Source organism: Mauremys reevesii, linkage group 9 (assembly GCF_016161935.1).
Source record: "Mauremys reevesii isolate NIE-2019 linkage group 9, ASM1616193v1, whole genome shotgun sequence".
In the NCBI taxonomy this organism is placed as follows: Eukaryota; Metazoa; Chordata; order Testudines; family Geoemydidae; genus Mauremys; species Mauremys reevesii.
This window is the reverse complement of record NC_052631.1, coordinates 53,931,874-53,954,852: the sequence shown is the minus strand read 5'-3', so window position 1 is coordinate 53,954,852 and position 22,979 is coordinate 53,931,874. Positions and strand designations below refer to the sequence as shown.

At 48.4% G+C, this 22,979-nt stretch overlaps 1 protein-coding gene across 1 annotated transcript in view; it reads left to right on the top strand.

Annotated features, from left to right (window-relative positions):
• Nucleotides 1–22,979, top strand: part of LOC120372103 (ovotransferrin-like) — a 54,617-nt gene that overhangs the window by 14,546 nt on the left and 17,092 nt on the right. The window contains exons 9-20 of the mRNA XM_039488843.1: nucleotides 4,411–4,571; nucleotides 4,966–5,059; nucleotides 5,915–5,953; nucleotides 7,947–8,105; nucleotides 9,118–9,268; nucleotides 10,178–10,242; nucleotides 11,380–11,564; nucleotides 13,765–13,951; nucleotides 16,200–16,223; nucleotides 17,455–17,507; nucleotides 20,329–20,502; nucleotides 20,769–20,928. Of these exons, the coding sequence (XP_039344777.1) occupies nucleotides 4,411–4,571; nucleotides 4,966–5,059; nucleotides 5,915–5,953; nucleotides 7,947–8,105; nucleotides 9,118–9,268; nucleotides 10,178–10,242; nucleotides 11,380–11,564; nucleotides 13,765–13,951; nucleotides 16,200–16,223; nucleotides 17,455–17,507; nucleotides 20,329–20,502; nucleotides 20,769–20,928 (1,452 nt within the window). The remainder of the gene's footprint in view (nucleotides 1–4,410; nucleotides 4,572–4,965; nucleotides 5,060–5,914; nucleotides 5,954–7,946; nucleotides 8,106–9,117; nucleotides 9,269–10,177; nucleotides 10,243–11,379; nucleotides 11,565–13,764; nucleotides 13,952–16,199; nucleotides 16,224–17,454; nucleotides 17,508–20,328; nucleotides 20,503–20,768; nucleotides 20,929–22,979) is intronic.

Sequence of the window (22,979 nt, the reverse complement as noted above, 5' to 3'; positions counted from 1 at the left end):
ATGTCCTAACTACCAGCCCAGCCGTTGGTCCCTGGGGTCCCCTGTATTGTGAGGACACCCACTGCCCTTTGGCTTTGTTTTGCCTACATCACCTTTTCCACCACACTGGGTCTCCCTTCCACCCCTGTTAATGATGCTCCCTCACCAGTCAGTGAGGCTGCTTTAGAGGAACATGAGATCTCCCTGGGGCTGGCCACGCTGGCTCTGCACCACGTCTGGGAGAACCATTCTGCATGGATTCAGGAGCGTCACCTCTGGGACAGTTTGTGCAATGGGCAAGTGATGGTTCCCATGACTTGCTCCAGAACTAGGGACACACCAAGAATCAGTCACAGAAACATTTGGAGAGTCAAAAGTAAATCTGTTTGGGGGAATGAGGCAATTTTCTCACATTTATTTGCAGTCCAGAATTATTTGTCAGATGTTTGCGTCAGTCTTGCTGCTCTGTTGCTCGTTCAGGGACAGCTTATGGGCAATGTTGGGCCATTTTGATTGGATGTCTGGGTCACATGAGGCTAAATCCACTTAGGCAAAACCAAAAAATAAACCAAACGAAATCATTTCAGGTTGAAACAAACCATTTCAATTCAAATTAAATATAGTCTTGGAACATTTAGTTTTAAAAATGCCAAACAAAATGCTTAGACTTCTCTGACATTTATTTATGTTGTTTTGGTGCTGGAAGTGAAACTATTAACCAAATTCAACCCATGTTCACAAATGCTTTCTGACCACCCAAAACTGCTTTTTTTGTTTTTGTTTTTTAAGCAAATAAACTACTTAGCCAAGAAACTTTGCCCAGCTCAACTCCCAACCTAGCTGGTCTGAAGAGTGAAAGGCTGGGGCTGTGCTGAGAAGAACATTGGTCTCTCACATATCAATGCACAGCACTACCAATGCTAAGTGACCCAGAGGTTATGAAGCCTAGGATCATATGCTGAGCTGGCACAAATCAGTAGAAGTGCTTGTACACAAATGCCAGAAGTCTAAATAATAAGATGGGTGAACTAGAGTGCCTTGTGATAAAGGAGGATATTGATATAATAGGCATCACAGAAACCTGGTGGACTGAGAGCAATCAATGGGACACAATCATTCCGGGGTACAAAATATATCGGAAGGACAGAACAGGCCGTGCAGGGGGAGGAGTGGCACTATATGTTAAAGAAAGTGTAGATTCAAATGAAGTAAAAATCTTAAGCGAATCCACAGGTTCCATAGAGTCTCTATGGATAGAAATTTCATGCTCTAGTAAAAATATAACATTAGGGATCTATTATCGACCACCTGACCAGGACAGTAATAGTGATGATGAAATGCTAAGGGAAATTAGAGAGGCTATCAAAATTAAGAACCCAATAATAGTGGGGGATTTCAATTATCCCCATATTGACTGGGAACATTTCACTTCAGGACGAAATGCAGAGATAAAATTTCTCGATACTTTAAATGACTGCTTCATGGAGCAGCTGGTACGGGAACCCACAAGGGGCGAGGCGACTCTAGATTTAATCCTGAGTGGAGCACAGGAGCTGGTCCAAGAGGTAACTATAGCAAGACCGCTTGGAAATAGTGACCATAATACAATAGCATTCAACATCCCTGTGGTGGGAAGAACATCCCAACTGCCCAACACTGTGGCCTTTAATTTCAAAAGGGGGAACTATACAAAAATGAGGGGGTTAGTTAGACAAAAGTTAAAAGGTACATTGACTAAAGTGAAATCCCTGCAAGTTGCGTGGGCCCTTTTTAAAGACACCATAATAGAGGCCCAACTTCAATGTATACCCCAAATTAAGAAAAACTGTAAAAGAACTAAAAAAGAGCCACCGTGGCTTAACCACCATGTAAAAGAAGCAGTGAAAGATAAAAAGACTTCCTTTAAAAAGTGGAAGTCAAATCCTAGTGAGGCAAATAGAAAGGAGCACAAACGCTGCCAACTTAAGTGCAAGAGTGTAATAAGAAAAGCCAAAGAGGAGTTTGAAGAACGGCTAGCCAAAAACTCCAAAGGTAATAACAAAATGTTTTTTAAGTACATCAGAAGCAGGAAGCCTGCTAAACAACCAGTGGGGCCCCTTGACGATGAAAATACAAAAGGAGCGCTTAAAGATGATAAAGTCATTGCGGAGAAACTAAATGGATTCTTTGCCTCAGTCTTCACGGCTGAGGATGTTAGGAGATTCCCAAACCTGAGCTGGCTTTTGTAGGTGACAAATCTGAGGAACTGTCACAGATTGAAGTATCAGTAGAGGAGGTTTTGGAATTAATTGATAAACTCAACATTAACAAGTCACCGGGACCAGATGGCATTCACCCAAGAGTTGTGAAAGAACTCAAATGTGAAGTTATGGAACTATTAACTAAGGTTTGTAACCTGTCCTTTAAATCGCTTCGTACCCAATGACTGGAAGTTAGCTAATGTAACGCCAATATTTAAAAAGGGCTCTAGGGGTGATCCCGCAATTACAGACCGTAAGTCTAACGTCGGTACCGGCAAATTAGTTGAAACAATAATAAAGAATAAAATTGTCAGACACATAGAAAAACATAAACTCTTGAGCAATAGTCAACATGGTTTCTGTAAAGGGACATCGTGTCTTACTAATCTCTTAGAGTTCTTTGAAGGGGTCAACAAACATGTGGACAAGGGGGATCCGTGGACATAGTGTACTTAGATTTCCAGAAAGCCTTTGACAAGGTCCTCACCAAAGGCTCTTACGTAAATTAAGCTGTCATGGGATAAAAGGAAAGGTCCTTTCATGGATTGAGAACTGGTTAAAGGACCGGGAACAAAGGGTAGGAATTAATGGTAAATTCTCAGAATGGAGAGGGGTAACTAGTGGTGTTACCCAAGGGTCAGTCCTAGGACCAATCCTATTCAATTTATTCATAAATGATCTGGAGAAAGGGGTAAACAGTGAGGTGGCAAAGTTTGCAGATGATACTAAACTACTCAAGATAGTTAAGACCAAAGCAGATTGTGAAGAACTTCAAAAAGATCTCACAAAACTAAGTTATTGGGCAACAAAATGGCAAATGAAATTTAATGTGGATAAATGTAAAGTAATGCACATTGGAAAAAATAACCCCAACTATACATACAACATGATGGGGGCTAATTTAGCTACAACGAGTCAGGAAAAAGATCTTGGAGTTATCGTGGATAGTTCTCTGAAGATGTCCACGCAGTGTGCAGAGGCTGTCAAAAAAGCAAACAGGATGTTAGGAATCATTAAAAAGGGGATAGAGAATAAGACTGAGAATATATTATTGCCCTTATATAAATCCATGGTACGCCCACATCTCGAATACTGTGTACAGATGTGGTCTCCTCACCTCAAAAAAGATATTCTAGCACTAGAAAAGGTTCAGAAAAGAGCAACTAAAATGATTAGGGGTTTAGAGAAGGTCCCATATGAGGATAGATTAAAGAGGCTAGGACTCTTCAGTTTGGAAAAGAGAAGACTAAGGGGGGATATGATAGAGGTATATAAAATCATGAGTGATGTTGAGAAAGTGGATAAGGAAAAGTTATTTACTTATTCACATAATACAAGAACTAGGGGTCACCAAATGAAATTAATAGGCAGCAGGTTTAAAACAAATAAAAGGAAGTTCTTCTTCACGCAGCGCACAGTCAACTTGTGGAACTCCTTACCTGAGGAGGTTGTGAAGGCTAGGACTATAACAATGTTTAAAAGGGGACTGGATAAATTCATGGTGGCTAAGTCCATAAATGGCTATTAGCCAGGATGGGTAAGAATGGTGTCCCTAGCCTCTGTTCGTCAGAGGATGGAGATGGATGGCAGGAGAGAGATCATTTGATCATTGCCTGTTAGGTTCACTCCCTCAGGGGCACCTGGCATTGGCCACTGTCGGTAGACAGATACTGGGCTAGATGGACCTTTGGTCTGACCCGGTACGGCCTTTCTTATGTTCTTATGTATGTTCTTATGTAGTAGAACTAAATGAAGCTAAGGCAAGTGGTGGAGTGTCCATCTCTTGCTGTCTTCAGACCAAGAGTGGCTGCTTCTCTGGAAGATGCTTTGGTCCAACACACATTATTAGTCTCAAGACAGGGGTAACTGGGTGAAATTCTCTGGCCAGGGTTATACAGGAGGTCAGACAAGATGACCTAATGGTCCCTTCTGGCCTTAAAATCTAAGCCTCTACGTTGATTTTGAAGCATCCCCCTGTCCAGTGAAAACCAGACCCAGCCAACTGGCATCCTTTTCCTGCATATTCTGCACTCCACTAGTCCAGCATTTGTCAAATGAGACTATTTTGAATGGAGCTGCAGGGAGCATGTGTACACAATGACCTGTTGTCAGCAGCCCTGCTCTTCCTGCAATCAGTCAGTTGGTGGCTTTACATTTTAGATAAGCTTTTGGCTTATTCTCTCTGCCTCAGTTGCTTCCCTAGAAACTCCTGAAGCCCCTTTGAAAAAGGTGAAGTGGTGCACAATAAGTAAGGATGAGAAGGCCAAGTGTGATGAATGGAGTGCAGTGAGTGGAGGCAGCCTGGACTGTGCAGTGGCAGAAACAACAGAGGAGTGCATTGCCAAGATAATGGTATGGGCGTTTCCTTTTCCCACTACTCTCTCCATGCATCTGCCAGCTCGGGGAACAGTTTCCTCTCTCTGTCTTTGAGCAGTGCTGGTCAGGAATGTTTCAATGAAACAGTTTTTCACTGGAAAACACCAATTCATTGAAACTGAAACTTTTTCCAGGAAAGAGTCAGTTCTGATGAATTTCTTAACTTGATTTTTTTTTTGAAGTTTACAAATTGTCAAAACATTTAGATGTTTTCTAAATTTTCATTTTTCGAGTCAAAGTCATTAAAATGTAAGTTACTTATCCTACCCCTCTCTTTCGTGACAGCAATATTTTTAAAGGCCTCGTCTCTGGCAGGGGGAGGCTGCATGAGAAGTAGCTTCATTTCATATTTGAGTTACTTTCATTGCAGAAAGGTGATGCGGATGCCATAAGCTTGGATGGAGGTCATGTCTACACGGCTGGTACATGTGGTTTGGTGCCAGTCATGGGAGAATACTATGGGGGTGAGTGGGGTGCAATCTGCCTTTTAGCTTGTTCTTGATGGGGAATTAACTGATATCAGAAGACTTGATTTTATTTTGAACTATGATAAGTCAGTGGTCCTGATTCTGGTCACAATTAGCTTGATCCAGAAAATGAGTGGAGGTGCGGGAGCAAAGGGGCTTTAAATCACTGCACCCCCTGGATGCTGAAGCAGATTTGGACAGGAGTGGTCCTGGACATAAGCTAGAGCATTCCCTGAATGGCTGGAGCAGGGCACTCTAGCCACACCCTTCCTGCTTCTGACACGCCCCTCTGTCCCCTGGAAAACCCCCGCCTTGCAGGCTGTGTGGAGGGGATAGCATGGGGCTGCTCCATTGGCTCTATCCCTCAGGCAACATCTGCCCTGTATCAAGGTATTCCTAGGTGACCAGTTCCAGGTGACATAGGGCCCCTCCCTGCCAGCAATCCAGATGTGGAGAGGCTGTCTGGGATCCACAATAAAGGCCAATGACAGCTGGTTTTGTCTGACTTGAACAACCGTTATTCACGGAATTCCTCACAATCATTAAATCATTGTCTTCTAGCCTCCAGCTCCAGTCTCTGTTTACCAAGCTGGTGCCCCAGAAGGGGAGTAGGGCAATGCTTTGCTCTGCTAATGTGCTAGATGTTAGACCAGCCACTTCTGTCTCCTTCTGTATTAAGGCTTCCTCAGAAAGTAACTTGCCAGCTGCCCCACAGAGAAACCACTGCTGTGAACAGAATCCTTACAGAGCTAGATATATACACAGTGCCAGGGAAACCTATTTTTAGCATTAACTGCACAGTTGCTTTTGAAGAGCTCTCTGTCTGACATCTCCTCCTCTTTCCCATTTCAGATGACATTAAACGATGCCAGAATGAAGGAGCACCCGGAGGTAATTATTGGTAACAGGGGGGCAGAAAATAAAATCCTGACCTAGAGTAAACTGAAAAAATAAATTGGCCATTTCTTCCTAACCCTTAGCTTTCTGTTTCTTGACCAACATTCACCACAAAGATGGCTACGGGGACCTTTGTGTCCAGTGTATTTAGTAATGATCTGGTACACAGATCCAGTTGTAAAGGGGAAAGTTTGCTAATGGCCCTCAGTTATTTAGATTAAGGAACACAGGGAGGAACGACATAAGGACCTACCCAAACTAATCAATTTGACAACATGATCTCAGATAAAATACAACAAAAAAGCAAGGTCAAGGTAGTACATTCTGAAGGGAACAAGTTAAATTACCCAAAGAGTGTAAAGAAATGGGGTCAGGAAGAGATTTACCCCTTGATATAATATTGCCCAACTGGCCGGGTGGATTATGCAGGATTTTTGTTGTCTTCCTCTGAAAGCTCTTGTGCTAGTCTGGGTCAGAGACTGCAGCAGACTAGATGATCTGTTCTAGGATGGCAATTCCTGTGTTCACATGAACATTAGTGGTAACCACTGTTCAGAGTGTATTACACATCCCCTCCCACCCCCCACTGGCTAATCCATAGGGAGCTTTGAGCCTGCATCTGGTTAGTCCGCTACCTTAAGTTGTAGAGGTTCAGACTTTTAGCGCTGAAGGTCTTGGGTTCAAACCCTGCTGCTGGCCCAATGATGGGGAAATCTTTAGAGGAGCCTCATATACAGAAAGGAACCCAAGTTCTCTTATGATATCTAGAAAGTCTGATTTCATGTTATTCAACATAAACCCCTTGAGGGGAATTGAATATCTCCAGGAATTGCTGATGGGATATAGTGCTTGCTACTGCTAGGTCACTGATCAAATCACATCAGTAGCACAGATGGTGTTATTGTCTGCTGCCTGTTCACTGACCTACATGACATGAGGTTGCCAGGTTCAGATCAGTTCCTAGTGGCCTGGCAGGGAAGCATTCACTGCAGCAGCTTGTGCGGTGCCAGTTCTTGGGATAAGCAGGGACTTTAGATCCAGGGCTGCAGGAGCACTGAATAAACATGATGTTTGCTTTTAAGGAAGACATCAACCTTTCCTCTGTCTTATTGTGGAACATGGGCCATTCGTCCTTAAGGGAGGTGGAGAGGAAAAGCCTTTCCCCCAGGCTTTGAACCTAGAAAGGGAGGGGAGCCCCCACTCAAATACCAATTTCTGGGGTCTCCTCACCACAGCCACATCAGGGCCAGTTCCTGTATCCTTTCCCCCATGGGAGCAGATGGCCTGAAAGGGATCAGAAATAGAAGGCTCTGTGGTGGGGAACTGGGGTGTTCCGCACTCAGACAGCTCAGGCATCGGAGTCTGCTCTAGTATATTGCTGAGTTGTGCTCAGCTAGATCTTCATTGTTAGCAGAATGGCGGATGTGTGGCCAGCTGTATCCGTGACTACATGGATCCCCCAGCTGACCCCACTGCAAAGTGTGGAAGGGTGGCAGGGAGACAGTCTATGTGGAGCACCAATATGCCAACACCTTACACCACAGGGACAGAAGGCCTGGGATACAGTACTAGAAAATTGGCTTTAGTTGAAATATTCCCCCAAACAGAGAGGAAGGCTGGTCTTGTAGTCATGGGCAGGACTGGAAGTCAGAAGGCATATGCTATATCCCTGGCCCTGACACAGACATCCTGTGTGACTGTGGGCAAATCATTTAATGACCTAGTGCCTCAATTTCCCCACCTGTGGGGAGAAAAATAATGGGGATACTACCAGAGGGGTATTGTGGGGCTAAATGCATCACACCTGCAAAGCCCTCTGTATCCTGGGGTGAATAGGCTGTAGGAGGACACAGTATTTTTGTTATTCCCATTTGTAGATCCTCTCTATGGAGGGGAAGGATGAAAAGAATTCTGAAACCTTGGATGTCAATTCTGGTTCAGGTTTGACTCTCCTGCTTCACTTCCTTTTCCTTCTGCTCTGTGACAGAAACATATTATGCCGTGGCTGTGGTGAAGAAATCCAACCCCGGTATCACCTGGAAGACCCTGCGTGATAGGAAGTCTTGTCATACAGCTGTTGGGAGAACTGCTGGCTGGAATGTCCCCATGGGCTTGATTCACAATGAAACCGGGAGTTGCAACTTTGGTGAGTCAACTTGTGTATCAACTTCTCACAGAGACTGTGTGTGTCCTTGTCCCCAGCACAGACATCAGGGGGCCAGTGCTAGAGAACAAGAGTCTCATCCCACAGCTCTTGTCTGGCCTTTGAGTCTCTGGTGACTCCCGGATGCTGGTTGGGCGCTGGCACGTGGGAAATGCTGCTTTGTTAAAGGTTTCAAGGAGCCACATTTCCCTGAGATGGACTTGAGTTTTTCCTACCCTGATGGAGCAGCAGTCAGACATGGCATGTCAGTCTGTTTCTTTAGCAGATGTTATTGAACATGAAACAAGCAATGGCCATTTGTAGGGATAGCAAGCTTCTCTAGAGTTCTAATACCAAGGATGAAAAAGACAAGGGCTTGGGCAGAAATTGGGTTTCTTGCACTTTCGTGTAGAGCAGCTGGTACCAGCTATGATTGGAGACAGGCTGCTGGACCAGATAGAGCCCCGATCTGGACCAAAGTAGCAAAATCTGTCTTCCTGCTGTGAAAGTTGTTAGATCAAACCCTGACCCATATTGACAGTGGTCCTAGTTCACAATGTTTCCCTTATGCAGCCTCTGCCATTTTTTAGGCTGAAGATATTACCTAGATTGTAAACTCTTTGGGGACCGACACAGTCTTTTTGCTCACTGTCTGTACAGCACCTAGATCAGTGGGATCTTGGGCCATGACTGCAACACATAATACTTATTTCCAAATTACCTGTCATTGGCTTTGAGTCTGATGCTGAATAACTGGTGCACAGCAGAGATGTGTCTGTTTCTTACCGTGAGTTTGTCCGTAACGTCACTTTGTACACGTGCAGCATGGGAACTGATGGTTTCTAAGGAAATGCCTCCTCAGTCTTTTAAAGAGGTTTTAGTTTTCTTTTCAATGAATTTAAATTACTTCAAGGCCTAATAATAATGAATCATATGAAGATTCTCACTAAGGGATAGAGAAAAGCAAGAGCCAGAGAGGCAATATACAACAGGTGTTCTATATTCCTTCTGGCAGATAAGTTCTTCAGTAAAAGCTGTGCTCCTGGATCTCCAGTTACCTCACCACTCTGCGACTTGTGTGTGGGCTCAGGCAGCACCCTCCCACCAACTTACAGGTGTGCCGCCAACAGCAATGAGAGATACTATGGATACAGTGGGGCCTTCCGGTAAGTGACTCCAATATAATACTAGGTGTTCCTTGGGCGGTGATGGAGTGAGAGCCCTGCCCCTGCTGACAGAGCCCTGAGAATCCTACCTCTTTCCCTTTACTCTAATTTCCTCTTCCCTCCAGGCCTCACTGTGCAGACACCATCTTTCTCCACATAACTCCCTACAAAGCACATCAGTGCTACTCCTTCAGGATGGGGAGGAGCAATAGCAGATGAGGACTGGAACTTTAGCCTTCCCACAGGGCAAGGCCACTAGATCTTACCCTCTAACTGAAAGGGAGAGCAAGAACGCATTTTTTAAATCTTCCCCCAAACTCTGTTGTACGATCCCAAAGGAGAATCTAGGGGGCCAGTTCCTGCCCAGGACAGCTCCTTGGCACTTTCCAACAGCTCAGGACTAAGTAGCTTGTGCTGGTATGAGCCTTGCTAGGCAATTCATTGTGTTTCACTCCGTACTGGTAAAGAAATAACCCAACGCAGCAGTGCTTCATGGCTCGCAGTAGTTTTGGTGTAAGCTCCGCCTTTCACAGGCTATCCCTATTGAAATGTACAGTCAGGATCCTCACTGACAGAAATGACAAGGATTTTGAGGGTAGCAAATTGAGTCATGCAACAACAAAATAAATAAAATTAATATTTTATTATTTTAAGTTTCTTATTCATTGGACAAAGCTTATATTTTCTGTTAAATTAAAAAGTGTCAGTGGTGAAATGCATGCTGGACTCCGCACATTGCTGGTGGTAAAAGGTTACATTTTAACTGTCCTTGTCAATTCTAGCAGAGCTAAAAACGCTCACAGGTTCAGGTCACAAAAGATGACAAGTGTCAACAGCAGATCTGCAGGGAAGGCAACGATTCACAAACACCTGTAACTCCTGATTGTCTTCTCTCTCGGTATTTGTTAGGTGCCTGGTTGAAAAGGGAGACGTGGCCTTTGTTAAGCACACCATTGTCAGTGAGAACACCGATGGTATGTGATTATTTCACCTTGACAGTAGACTCCATAAATGACTAGACTGGATACTCATGAAACCTATGGTACAGACAGGCTGTCTGTAAAGGTTTAGGCACTAGATCTGTCAGTAAGCACAGAGAATGGAAAGGGCTGTGGAGAAGGGGAGCACTTCATCATGCTGGCGGGAATACCCCATGCTGACGTAGCTGCTGATGAAGTACATGGTTTTAGTAGCATTGCTTCCCTTCATCGCCATCCCACTGTGCTCTATGGGCTTGAGCCAAAATCAGCTGAAGTCAATGGGAGTCTTTCCATCGCCTTCAGTGGGCTTTGGATCAGGTCATAGGAGGGCAAAGCCTCGTTATCTGCTCAGAGATAGAAATATGCAGATTTGGGTGGGCGCACACACACACTAGTGCTAACTTCAGACTCCAGTGGCTGGTCACTGCAGTCTATGGCCCAAGTCCTGCTCACCTTGCTCTGGTGTTGGGGAGCAGATGGCATGTCCACCCTGTTCCAGATAAAGACTGCCTGTTCTGTCTGAGATCAGTCTTACCCCTTTCCTGGGGTATGACTTCACTGGTAACTCAAACAACAATCATAGAACAGAAACCCCAGTCCAGGCTTTCTCCCCAAGAGTGGTCCCAGGGCTTCCTGCAAGGACAGGCTCTCTCTGTCCCTAGTTCTCTGACCACAGGCTAACCCCCTTCCCTTCCTTCCTCATGGAATTAACAAGCCACACCTGCCCCAGTCAGCCCAACTCCCACTCAACAGCTTCATGCAGGGTTCTCGCCCCTGCCAGCCTGTCACAGAGTCTGCCAGTCACTGTCTGTACACCTGAGAGTTCAATACCCATTTCCACAAGCCTTGGCTACGCTCTTCAAGCCAGCCGAGGGGATTAGACGTATCCTCTAGAAGAATGAATATTAATAGAAGATGTGTGAATAAATCCTCCAGATTGCCCTGACAGTCTCCCCCACGCCAGCAGCTTCCTGTTGAGCTCGTCAGTGCATCTCTTAGACACGTGCATGTATCCAAATACAAGCGCACCCCCAGACATTCCCAGTGATACCCCCCCATGGGCAGCCACACTCAGAGTAAAGCCTGGTGCTGTCAAACAGCTCTAGAACTTCCATCTAATTCTCTTTCAAGGACATAATGCTGCTGACTGGGCAAAGGGGCTGAAAAGTGACCAGTTCGAGTTGCTGTGCCGGGATGGAAAGCGCGCCCGTCCTGATGAATACAAGAAATGCCACCTGGCTCTAGTTCCTGCCCATGCTGTGGTCACACGTCCAGACAGAGCAGCTACTGTCCGTGACATGCTGATAAACCAACAGGTCAGTACTGGGGGAGAAATCTATTCAGCTTGTTTTTATAGTCCCCTCTTAGCATTTAGCATGAGCCAATAACAGGTCATGCATAAGTGAGACAAGCCAGTGTTAGAAACTCTTATCAGCAAGTCCAACTCCCTGTTCAAATCCAGAGGCAGCTGGCTGTATCAGTGTTTGGATTCATGAGAGTGGATGACCATACTGCTACAAATGTAATAGACGAGGGGCAGTCTATCACACTGAATTTTTTTTCATCCAATCAGCCCAATTTTCTAACAGCCCTTTGCATTTAATGAAAGGTCTCCCACTGACTTTGGTAGGCACTGGTGCCATTCCCATAGGATGCCATAAGCCAGATATTTTATGGCATCACAGACTATATAAACTTTCCACTCAGTTTCAGCTTGTTTCCATATTCTGTCTCATCTACTGGAAATCTGAACCCACAAACAGTGTTTCATACCATTGCAAGAAAAGTAGAGGGGATCAAGACCTTCCTCTTTTGCTGGCAGAGAGTCCTGCTGTGACGGCTTGGGTCACAGAAACGCCCCCTGGGACTGCCACCTGATGTGCGGAGACTACCTCTAAGCTTTCCTTGGCAGGTTGGGACTTCAGTACCTCGCCTGGTTGTGCCAGACACGCTAGCCTGCTACAAACACATACCCTGGTCTAAACCATGTCCCTCAAAAGCTGCAGGCTTAACTGAAAACAGCTTAAGAAGTGCTCCTGTCTCCAGCACCCAGATACCCAGCTCCCAATGGGGTCCAAACCCCAAACAAATCCATTTTACTCTGTATAAAGCTTATACAGGGTAAACTCATAAATTGTTCGCCCTCTATAACACTGATAGAGAAATACGCACAGCTGTTTGCTCCCCAGGTATTAATACTTGCTCTAGGTTAATTAATAAGTAAAATGTGATTTTATTAAATATAAAAAGTAGGATTTAAGTGGTTCCAAGTAATAACAGACAGAACAAAGTAAATTACCAAGCAAAATAAAACAAAAACATGCAAGTCTAAGCCTAATACAGTAGGAAACTAAATGCAGGTAAATCTCACCCTCAGAGATGTTCCAATAAGTTTCTTTGATATACTAGACTTCCACCTAGTCTGGGTCCAGCAATCACCCACACCCCCGTAGTTACTGTCCTTTGTTCCAGTTTATTTCAGGCATCTCTTTGGGGTGGAGAGGTTCTCTCTTGAGCCAGCTGAAGACAAAATGGAGGGGTTTTCCAGGGCCTTATATAGTCTCTCTCTTGTGGATGGAAACCTCTAATGTTCTCCTGTGCAGAATCACAGCTACAAGATAGAATTTGGAGTCACATGGGCAAGTCACATGTCCATGCATGACTCAGCTCTTTATAGGCCGACGCCATTGTTAGTTTGAACATTCCCAGGAAAGCTCAGATGTGGGTTGGCGTCTCTCTAGGTCCACTGTTAGCTTTCCCAATTACTTGAACAACCCCTTCACACTATGTTTACCAAATCTGCCTTATGTGCTTCCTACAGCAACACTTTGAAGTTATGAGCGTTGGTTCTATGCTTGTATTTAGATATAAAAATGATACATGCATACAAATAGGATGAATACATTCAGTAGAACATAACTTTTGCAAAGATATGTTACATGCCATATCTAGCATAAAACATATTCCAGTTATGTCATATTTACACTCATAAGCATATTTATATAAAGCATTATGGGGTGCAACGTCACACCTGGTATACAAGAGGAATTGTCCTATGGGAATCTCTGGCCACCTTAAATTGAGCCGCAATGTGAATTTGTGAGACTGGAGAATCCAGCTCTCTGCATGAGGAAAATATGTATTTTGAGATCTCTCACTATTTCTATAGGACCAAAACTGATTAAGACCAGTCATGCAGTGATACACGGCTTCATATTGCAGTCTCTGCTCTCTGTATTAGGGCTTTCTACCTTGCCCATCACCGTATTATCTGAGCTCTTTCCAGGTAAATCTGCAAGGTGAGGCCCCTACTGGATTTTGTGGATTCTTCTGCTCTCCTCCCGTCGCTGTAGAAAAGTTATTTTGGGAATATATGCAAATATTTTTTCTTACATTGTTCTGTTGATGGTGAGAGAACTTTCTCCAGCTTTACGCCCTACAGATGATCTGACTTTGCATGAGGCTGAGTCTTTGCTATCATCTATGTCCATTTACCCATTCATTCCTGTATTTCAGGAACTGTATGGAAGCCGTGGATCTCAGAAAGCTATTTTCCAGATATTTCAGTCTGCAACCAAGGACCTTTTATTCAAGGATTCCACCACGTGCCTGATTCAACTCTCCATAGGAACAACCTATGAGCAGTTCCTGGGAAAAGACTACTTTGATTCTGTCTCTAGTCTCAATAAGTGCTCACCATCAGGTAACTGTAACAAACCCAGATGAGAAACAGATGAACTGCATCTGTCTGCTACATAGATATGAATATCATGGGGAGTTGGGGCTCAAGGGAGTTATGTCTGTCCCTGCCCAGTCCAGTTTTCCAAGCAAAATGAAGGCAACGACTTATGAACATACCAATACATGTTTTTTTCTTGTAAAAATGTTATGAGTTGAACCATGCTGGATTAGTATCACCAGACACTAGGGTCTGTTATTTATCTCTAGTATAGGTAGAGTATGAGAAGTGGTGATGCAACCTTCCCTGCCCTGCCAGTGTGCTCAGTCCTGTTTTGTAGAAACTGCGCATTAGGAGAAGAGACGACGAGTTCCTTTTTCACATCCATTCAGTACTTGGCCTCTCATCTGAGATTGCCAAGGCGGCGGCAAATTAGAGGAGAAGACCTGGCACAGATTTGAACCAAATCCCTAGAAGCCTCTTAACAAGTCCCTTGAACCCATCCAGTCTACTGGTCACTAATATTATGAAAAAGTTTATTCCCCAACTGTAACTGCACTTAGGACGGAAGAATCCCATGCACTGCTACAGACTAGGGACCGAATGGCTAGGCAGCAATTCTGCAGAAAAGGACCTAGGGGTTACAGTGGACGAGAAGCTGGATACGAGTCAACGGTGTGCCCTTGTTGTCAAGAAGGCTAACGGCATTTTGGGCTGTATAAATAGGGGCACTGCCAGCAGATTGAGGGACGTGATCATTCCCCTCTATTCGACATTGGTGAGGCCTCGTCTGGAGTACTGTGTCCAGTTTTGGGCCCCACACTACAAGAAGGATGTGGAAAAATTGAAGAGTCCCGCGGAGGGCAACAAAAATGATTAGGGGGCTGGAGCACGTGACTTATGCAGAGAGGCTGAGGGGACTGGGTTTGTTTAGTCTGCAGAAGAGAAGAATGATGGGGGATTTGATAGCTGCTTTCAACTACCTGAAAGGGGGTTCCAACGAGGATGGATCTAGACTGTTCTCAGTGGTACCTGATGACAGAACAAGGAGTAATGGTCTCAAGTTGCAGTGGGGGAGGTTTAGGTTGGATACTAGGAAAAACTTTTTCACTAGAAGGGTGGTAAAGCACTGGAAGGGGTTACCTAGGGAGGTGGTGGAATTTCCTTCCTTACAGGTTTTTAAGGTCAGGCTTGAAAAAGCTCTGGCTGGGATGATTTAGTTGGGGATTGGACCTGCTTTGAGCAGAGGGTTGGACTAGATGACCTCCTGAGGTCCCTTCCAACCCTGATATTCTATGGTTCAGAGAGAGCTGGAAACAATATATTGCTGTGAGCTCTCCAGCCAGCTAGTGCTCCTGCCCCATTTCCTATGTTTGTTTTCCTTAACCAAAAGAAGGATAAGAGGAGATATGATTGCACTCTTTAAATATATCAGAGGGATAAATACCAGGGAAGGAGAGGAATTATTTCAGCTCAGTGCTAATGTGGACACGAGGACAAACGGATATAAATTGTCAGTCAGGAAATTTAGGCTTGAAATTAGACGAAGGTTTCTAACCATCAGAGGAGTGCAATTCTGGAACAGCCTTCCGAAGGAAACAGTGGGGGCGAAGGACCTCCATGACTTTAAGATTAAGCTAGATAAGTTTATGGAGGAGATAGTATGATAGGATAACGGGCTTAGTCAATAGGTCAATTAAGTGCCACACTGGTAATTAGTACAATGGGTCAATGATAGGATAATGTTAGCCTTTTTCCAGAGGGTATGGCTGGAGAGTCTTGCCCGCATGCTCGGGGTTCAGCTGACCGCCATATTTGGGGTCGGGAAGGAATTTTCCTCCAGGGTAGATTGGCAGTGGCCCTGGAGGTTTTTCGCCTTCCTCCGAAGCATGGGGCAGGGGTCGCTTGCTTAAGGAGTGGGTGGATCAGCTTATGTGGCCTGCATCTTGCAGGAGGTCAGATTAGATGATCATAATGGTCCCTTCTGATCTTGAATTCTATGATTCTATGGTGCTTCCTGCTTGGAGAACACATGGCCAGAGTAGCTCTGAGCAGCCTGCCCTTGATCCATTCCAAACAGTGAAATCCTGTTGGGACTGGGTTGGGAGAGCTCTTTGAAGCACTTTGTGCATGTAAACCTAGAGTATGTTTTCCACATGGAGAGATTGTTACAGTAGTGTTATCTGTGCTGGTAGGATGTGAGGTGTATTTATTTTCTGTTTAAACAAGCTGCCACCAATACCTGAATCTGCCTGTTCTCTTCCCCTTACAGAACTCCTCCAAGTCTGCAGCTTCAGTGACTTGGACTGATCAGATTAACGGGAGCGCCTCACAGTGGGAGGAAAAATCTGGATGCTTCATTCCTTGTAGCGTTCTCAGCACTGAACTCTAGCTAGCTGGACTGCTGCTGTCTCTTCCCCAACTTTAACTCACTGTTGAAGAGGTGTCTAGCCTGTTCTCATGACATTTGACTCCCTGCTGTCACCAGAGCAAGAAATAAAATCTCAGAGTCTAACATTGGGCTTGCTGTGATTTAGTTTGAAGTTCTCCTTTGCATTTGGAGTCTCAGCTATTCCAGAATGCTATCAAGTACACAGAATAGCACAAGCCAGCCTCACAGAAATGTACATATTTATTTTTCAGTGTGTATGGTGTGCCTATCATATTTCTCTGGAAGCACTAACAATGCATCTATATAGCTGCTATGGTAATACAAATAGTAATAATACATACCCAGAATAACCCAAACCAGTAGAGCTTATTCAGCACCAAACCTTAGATACCAAGTGGAACCAGTCAGAAATGTTGAGCTGCAATTTCCACTAATGCTACATGACCAGCATTTCTGATGCAATAGGTTGGCACCTGTAACCAGCAAATAAACATAGTTCACTGCATGGAAAATTTAGATTGTGTGCTTTTCCAGCAGGACAATTGTATCGAAGCAGCTAAAATCTCCAAATTATTGACACATCAACTCTCTCGGAGAATGCATGGTCCGACCAGCCTGTCATAGCTCCAGTCAAGTACCCTTCTTGGCTACTCCCAGACTGCTATGTAGGGAGCTAGCAACTGAATCCCTCAGGGCTTTCAGCCTCCAGAGTTGGAACAAAGCCCAGGCACTGCCCCTATCTTCGGGTCCCTAGGCACACTCTTGGGGTGCTGATCCTCTATCTAGCACCCCCTCCCGAGGGCTGAGGCTGCACAGTCAAACTGCCCGGTGGGTACTGACCCCTCAGGCTCCTCAACAGCTTCAACACGCTCTTTCACAGAACTCCATCCAATGGTATAAGACTTCTGGATTACAGTTTACTTCTTCAAGGGGCTACGTAAATAGTGCAACGCATGAAACATACAGACAGGACTCTGCTCCTTATTCATACAAGAAATACACAGATCTAGACGAAGTCACGCCTACACACATTTCCCTACCTCAGTTTTCTCATTACTCCACAGCTGGGGGCTAGAGTCAGAGCCCACCACAGCTGCCCAGGGTCCTTCTGCTGCAGTGCATTCCCCCACCCCAGGAGCTGACACTATTCTCACAGGAGGGGTGGTGGTGGTGGGGTTAAGGGAACAGGTAACGTAGGGCACAGAGAGCAAGGAGGGTTGGATGGGGGTGGGGGGCCTCTGGGGGGTGGTCAGGGGGTGGTAAGCAAGGGATGGGCGTCCTGGGGGGGATGGTCAGGGGGCAGAGAGGAGGGGTGTTTAGATAGGATGCAGGAGTCCTGGGGGGGTTGGATGGGGGTGGGAGTTCCAGGGGGCAGGATAGGGGGCAGGGGCAGGCCATGCCTCGCTGTTTGGGGAGGCTTAGCCTCCCCCAGCCTTCCCTACCTGGCCCTCCATACAATTTCTGTACTCGATGTGGCCAAAAAGTTTGCCCACCCCTGATCTAGGAGAACATTAGCCAACCCTTTCTTGCAGCAGCTCTGATTGGTTGTTCTGCCCCATGGGCAAGTGGGGCAGGCACCAATCATAGGGCTAAGATTTGCTAGGAGGCTGTGGCTTCTTAGCACCAGACTCAGCCCAAGCCCCGCCAAAATCTGGTTCACTTGTGAAAAAGTTGCATGAGGTAGTAACTGTAGACAAGTAGGAGGAAGTATCTTCTCCCAGCTCTTGCCAATTTGCTTAGCTTATCTGTTGGCCAGTCAGCATACAGCAATTAAAGTTAAGGGTCATTTCTGCTTAGGGTGACCTGAATTGGGTGGGACAGTCTCAAAATGCAGCGTTCAAGTCCTGGGCTGAATGACTCCAGGATGATATTGGAGCTGTGCACCTGCCTGAGGCTCAGCGGAAGCACCAGTCTCATCCCCGCTCCTCCTCTTCCTCACTGGCCCTGCCCACTGGCCAGGCCAGAAGCTGGAGCTGGGCCATGGTAAGAACCACCCAGGGAGCCTGGGCCACTGTGGGAAGCCCTGGACCCTCCACGCTTGTTATTTCTAGTGCAGTCCAGCTTGCTTCAGGCTGAATCCTGAAGGGGCTTACAAAGTGCAGTCAGGTTAAGCTAACTTGCTGAGCAAGGGTGCTGATCTGTAATTTATAGCAGTGCTTGTAAAGTACAGGATATTTGACTATGGGGCTTCAGTTTCAGAGTTCCCTTTGGATTATTTAAACACTAGTTTTGGATTTTTTTAGGGCTTATATGTCCTGAGTGTCCCCACTGATCTGGGCCAGTGTTGCTAACGCTTGTGATTGGTTGGAGTTTTCCCCAAAGCCCCAGCTGCTACAGTCAAGAGACTGTGTGAAAAGTAACCTTAGCTTTCATTAACAAAAAAGGGAAACTTATAGGTCTGATGTTTGCAGAGAAAAACTTGAAAAAGCTTAGGTGTGCCTCCTAAAGTCTGCAAAAAGAATCCAAAATTTATTATTTAAAAAAACCTCAAGATTTTTAAGCCCATGATTTTTTGGGGGCCCTGCCTCATCATTTTTGAAAGCTCTGAGGTCAGTAATTCTGAAATCAAATCATAAATGGCCAGTTTTTACTTTGCAGAGTGACAGCATGTTTTCAGGCCTCTGTGTATTCCAGGGGTGAAAGTAATTTACAGGACTTATCGGTACTGCCAGAGTCCTGAGAGAGGCGTGGCCTCTCAAGATTTAAAGGCCCTGGGGCACTGTCTGTGGCTGGGAGCCTGAGGCCCTTTAAATCAGTCTGGGGTGCCCAGCCACCTCTGCAGCTGGGAGCCCCCTGGGGCAAATTAAAGGGCTCTGGCGGCTGTGGAGCCCCGAGCCCTTTAAATCCCCCCCTGCAGCTCCGGCAGCTGGGCTGGGGCTGGGATTTAAAGGGCTTGGGGCTCCCCGCAGCAGTAGCCTCTGCTTTGCTAATTTACACCTCAGACGTACTTAATGATTTTAGCTTCTGCTAGCAGCAGATTGCTGAGTTGTTAATTTTAGAGGAGCAAGCCCTATGTGTTAAAAACCAGTACCATCAAATGAGTAATTTCAAATCGATTATTTATATCCAAAAATTCACTACATATCTAGAAATTTAGTAGGGGCCCTGTGGAAAATATAGTACTGTATGTACTCATGTCATTAGAGACAATATAATGTACATACACAAGGTGGCACACTTCAGGTTGCTAAGCAGTCTTAATCCTGACCTTTCCTAACTTTTGAGTACTTGACTTTGCAACGCTAATAATGTTCTCTTAATGCCATTTTTTTGTATGGAATATACTATGTAATATGTAGAATTCAAGGATGCAGCAACAGGCTGATTAAGGATTAATGTTTTCCTTACTCCCACAGTGCTCCACTATGGAACTCATGCAAGTCACTCTGGTGACCCATGAACTGCTATCTTGTCAAACCTTCGGGAAAGGCCCACTATGCTCTGGAACTACTTGGCATTATAAATTGATAAATCCTGGTGTGGTGGCGATGCTGGCTGTGCTACGTGGGAGCAGGAGGTAGGTATAACTGCCAATGACCCTGGTGCAAAGAGAAGAGTTGCTGTTAAAAGTTTTACAGACTGTTTGGCAGCAATTGCCTGCGGACTGCTGAGTGAGTGCACTTAGCAAAGCCACCTGTGGCGCTGGTCTCCTGGCAGAGCTGGGCTCCAACCCCCTGCGCACCCAGCTCCATGGGAGGAGGGCTGGGCCCTCACGCTGTGTAGGATTACCATATTGTAAGTTCCCAAATAGAGGACACTGCTGGGAGGAGGGAGAGTACAGTTTCTCCTGTAGTTCCTTTCTAATTTGAATAGCTAATATTTATAAATAACAAGTGTGATGACCTCAAAAACAAATGAAAATCAAATTTAAATGTACCTTTTTCCAGGCAGTCAGTCCCAGCCCACAGTCGCTGCTCTCCAGCCGCCCAGTTCTGAAGGCATTGCCACCGCCAGCAGCAGCGCAGAAGTAAGGGTGGCCTCCAGTAAACACGCATGCTGGGATTTTCAGTTCTACCAGAATCGATGTTGGAAAAAGGACGAGCAAGGAAAAACCACAGATGTGTATATCTCAAAAATTCATCGGGACAGAGACTGGAGGCGAGGCCGGATGCGGGGAAACCCGGACACCTGGTGGGGCGGCTTAGATGAGCGGAAGTGGCCTGGAAAGATGCTCTCTGTGCCCGTAACCTCCACAAGCGAATGGGGGCAGTTACACTGGGTCAGGCCAGGCAACCCTAGACGGGACCAACACTCTGTGGGGCCCAGCTCAGGGCGCCGCCCTCCAGGCCAGGAGAGGGAAGAAACTACAACTCCCATGATGGTCCATGTGGAGGACCACAACTCCCGAGAGGCCTTGCGGCGAAGCCGTCGGGGGGTGCGGGCGGGGAACTACGTTTCCCATGATGCAACTGCACGGCGCGGCGCTCTGACGGCGCGGGCCACGGCTAGGGCCACGTGGCTGTCAGCGCGGGGCAGGGGATGGCGCCGGAGGGCGACCAGCGAAGCGGGCTGCAGCCTTACCTGGACTCGCTGCGGCAGGAGCTGCAGGCGCCGAACGCGACCCTGCTCTCGGTGCTGCTGGCGCTGCTGGCCGTGGCCCTGACCCTTCGTGAGTGACCGCGGCCTGCCTCCCGCCGGCCCGTACCCCGACCCGGCCTGCCTCCCGCCGGCCCGTACCCCGACCCGATACCCCGACCCGGCCTGCCTCCCGCCGGCCCGTACCCCGACCCGATACCCCGACCCGGCCTGCCTCCCGCCGGCCCGTACCCCGACCCGATACCCCGACCCGGCCTGCCTCCCGCCGGCCCGTACCCCGACCCGATACCCCGACCCGGTACCTCTCCCGCCGGCCCGGTACCCCGACCCGATACGCCTCCCGCCGGCCCGGTACCCCGACCCGGCCTGCCTCCCGCCGGCCCGTACCCCGACCCGATACCCCGACCCGGCCTGCCTCCCGCCGGCCCGTACCCCGACCCGGCCTGCCTCCCGCCGGCCCGTACCCCGACCCGATACGCCTCCCCCCGGCCCGGTACCCCGACCCGATACCCCAACCCGGCCTGCCTCCCGCCGGCCCGTACCCCGACCCGATACCCCGACCCGGCCTGCCTCCCGCCGGCCCGTACCCCGACCCGATACCCCGACCCGGCCTGCCTCCCGCCGGCCCGTACCCCGACCCGATACCCCGACCCGGCCTGCCTCCCGCCGGCCCGTACCCCGACCCGATACCTCTCCCCCCGGCTCGTACCCCTCCCCCTGGCCCGATACCCCGACCCGATACCTCTCCCGCCGGCCCGTACCCCGACCCGATACCCCAACCCGGCCTGCCTCCCGCCGGCCCGTACCCCGACCCGATACCCCGACCCGATACCTCTCCCGCCGGCCCGGTACCCCGACCCGATACCCCTCCCGCCGGCCCGGTACCCCGACCCGATACCCTCCCCGCCTCTCCCCCGACCCGATACCCCGACACCTCTCCCCCCGACCCGCAACCCCGACCCTGACACCTCTTCCCCGACCCGATACCTCCCCGACCCGATACCCCGACACCGATACCTCACCCCTGACCCGATACCCCGACCCGACACCTCCCCCGGCCCGATACCCCGACACCCGACACCTCTCCCCGGCCCGTACCCGACCCGATACCTCTCCCCGGCCCGCACCCGACCCGATACCCCGACCCGGCCTGCCTCCCGCCAGCCCGGTACCCCGACCCGATACCCCACCCGCCTGCCTCCCGCCGGCCCGTACCCGACCCGATACCTCTCCCAGCCCGTACCCGACCCGATACCCCGACCCGGCCTGCCTCCCGCCGGCCCGTACCCGACCCGATACCCGACCCGGCCTGCCTCCCGCCGGCCCGTACCCCGACCCGATACCCCAACCCGGCCTGCCTCCCGCCGGCCCGTACCCCAACCCGGCCTGCCTCCCGCCGGCCCGACCCGATCCGATACCCGACCCGGTACCTCTCCCGCCCGGCCCGGTACCCCGACCGGCCTGCCTCCCGCCGGCCCGTACCCGACCCGATACCCCGACCCGCCTGCCTCCCGCCCGGCCCGTACCCGACCCGATACCCCTCCCGGCCCGCCTCCCGCCGGCCCGCACCCGACCCGATACCTCCCGGCCGCCTCCCGGCCCGTACCCGACCCGATACCCCTCCCCGACCCGACACCCGACACCTCCCCGACCCGATACCCCGACCCGATACCTCTCCCCGGCCCGTACCCGACCCGATACCCCTCCCGCCGGCCCGGTACCCCGACCCGGCCTGCCTCCCGCCGGCCCGGTACCCCGACCCCCTAGCCGGTTCGCCTCCCCTCGGCCCGGTGCCCCCGACACCGTGCACGGCCCGGCCCGCCTTCCCCTGGCCGCCCCGACAGGCTGCCTGGCCTAACCCCCCCGGCCCGGTACCCCAACCCCCTAACTTACTGAAAGTACCAGTGTCCCAAATTCAGTGCGCCCAACCATCCCCTCTTGTGGTTGATTTTTCAGTGCGCTTTTAATTTACAGTGAAACCCCATTTATCCGATCTAATTAGGACTGGGGCCGAATCAGTGATCAGATAATCAGAAAGTGGGATAATTAGGAGAATTGGCAAACAGCTTTCTATCCTTTATTTTAAGATAAGAGGGGAGCTCAGGCAGTCATCCCCTGGTGATT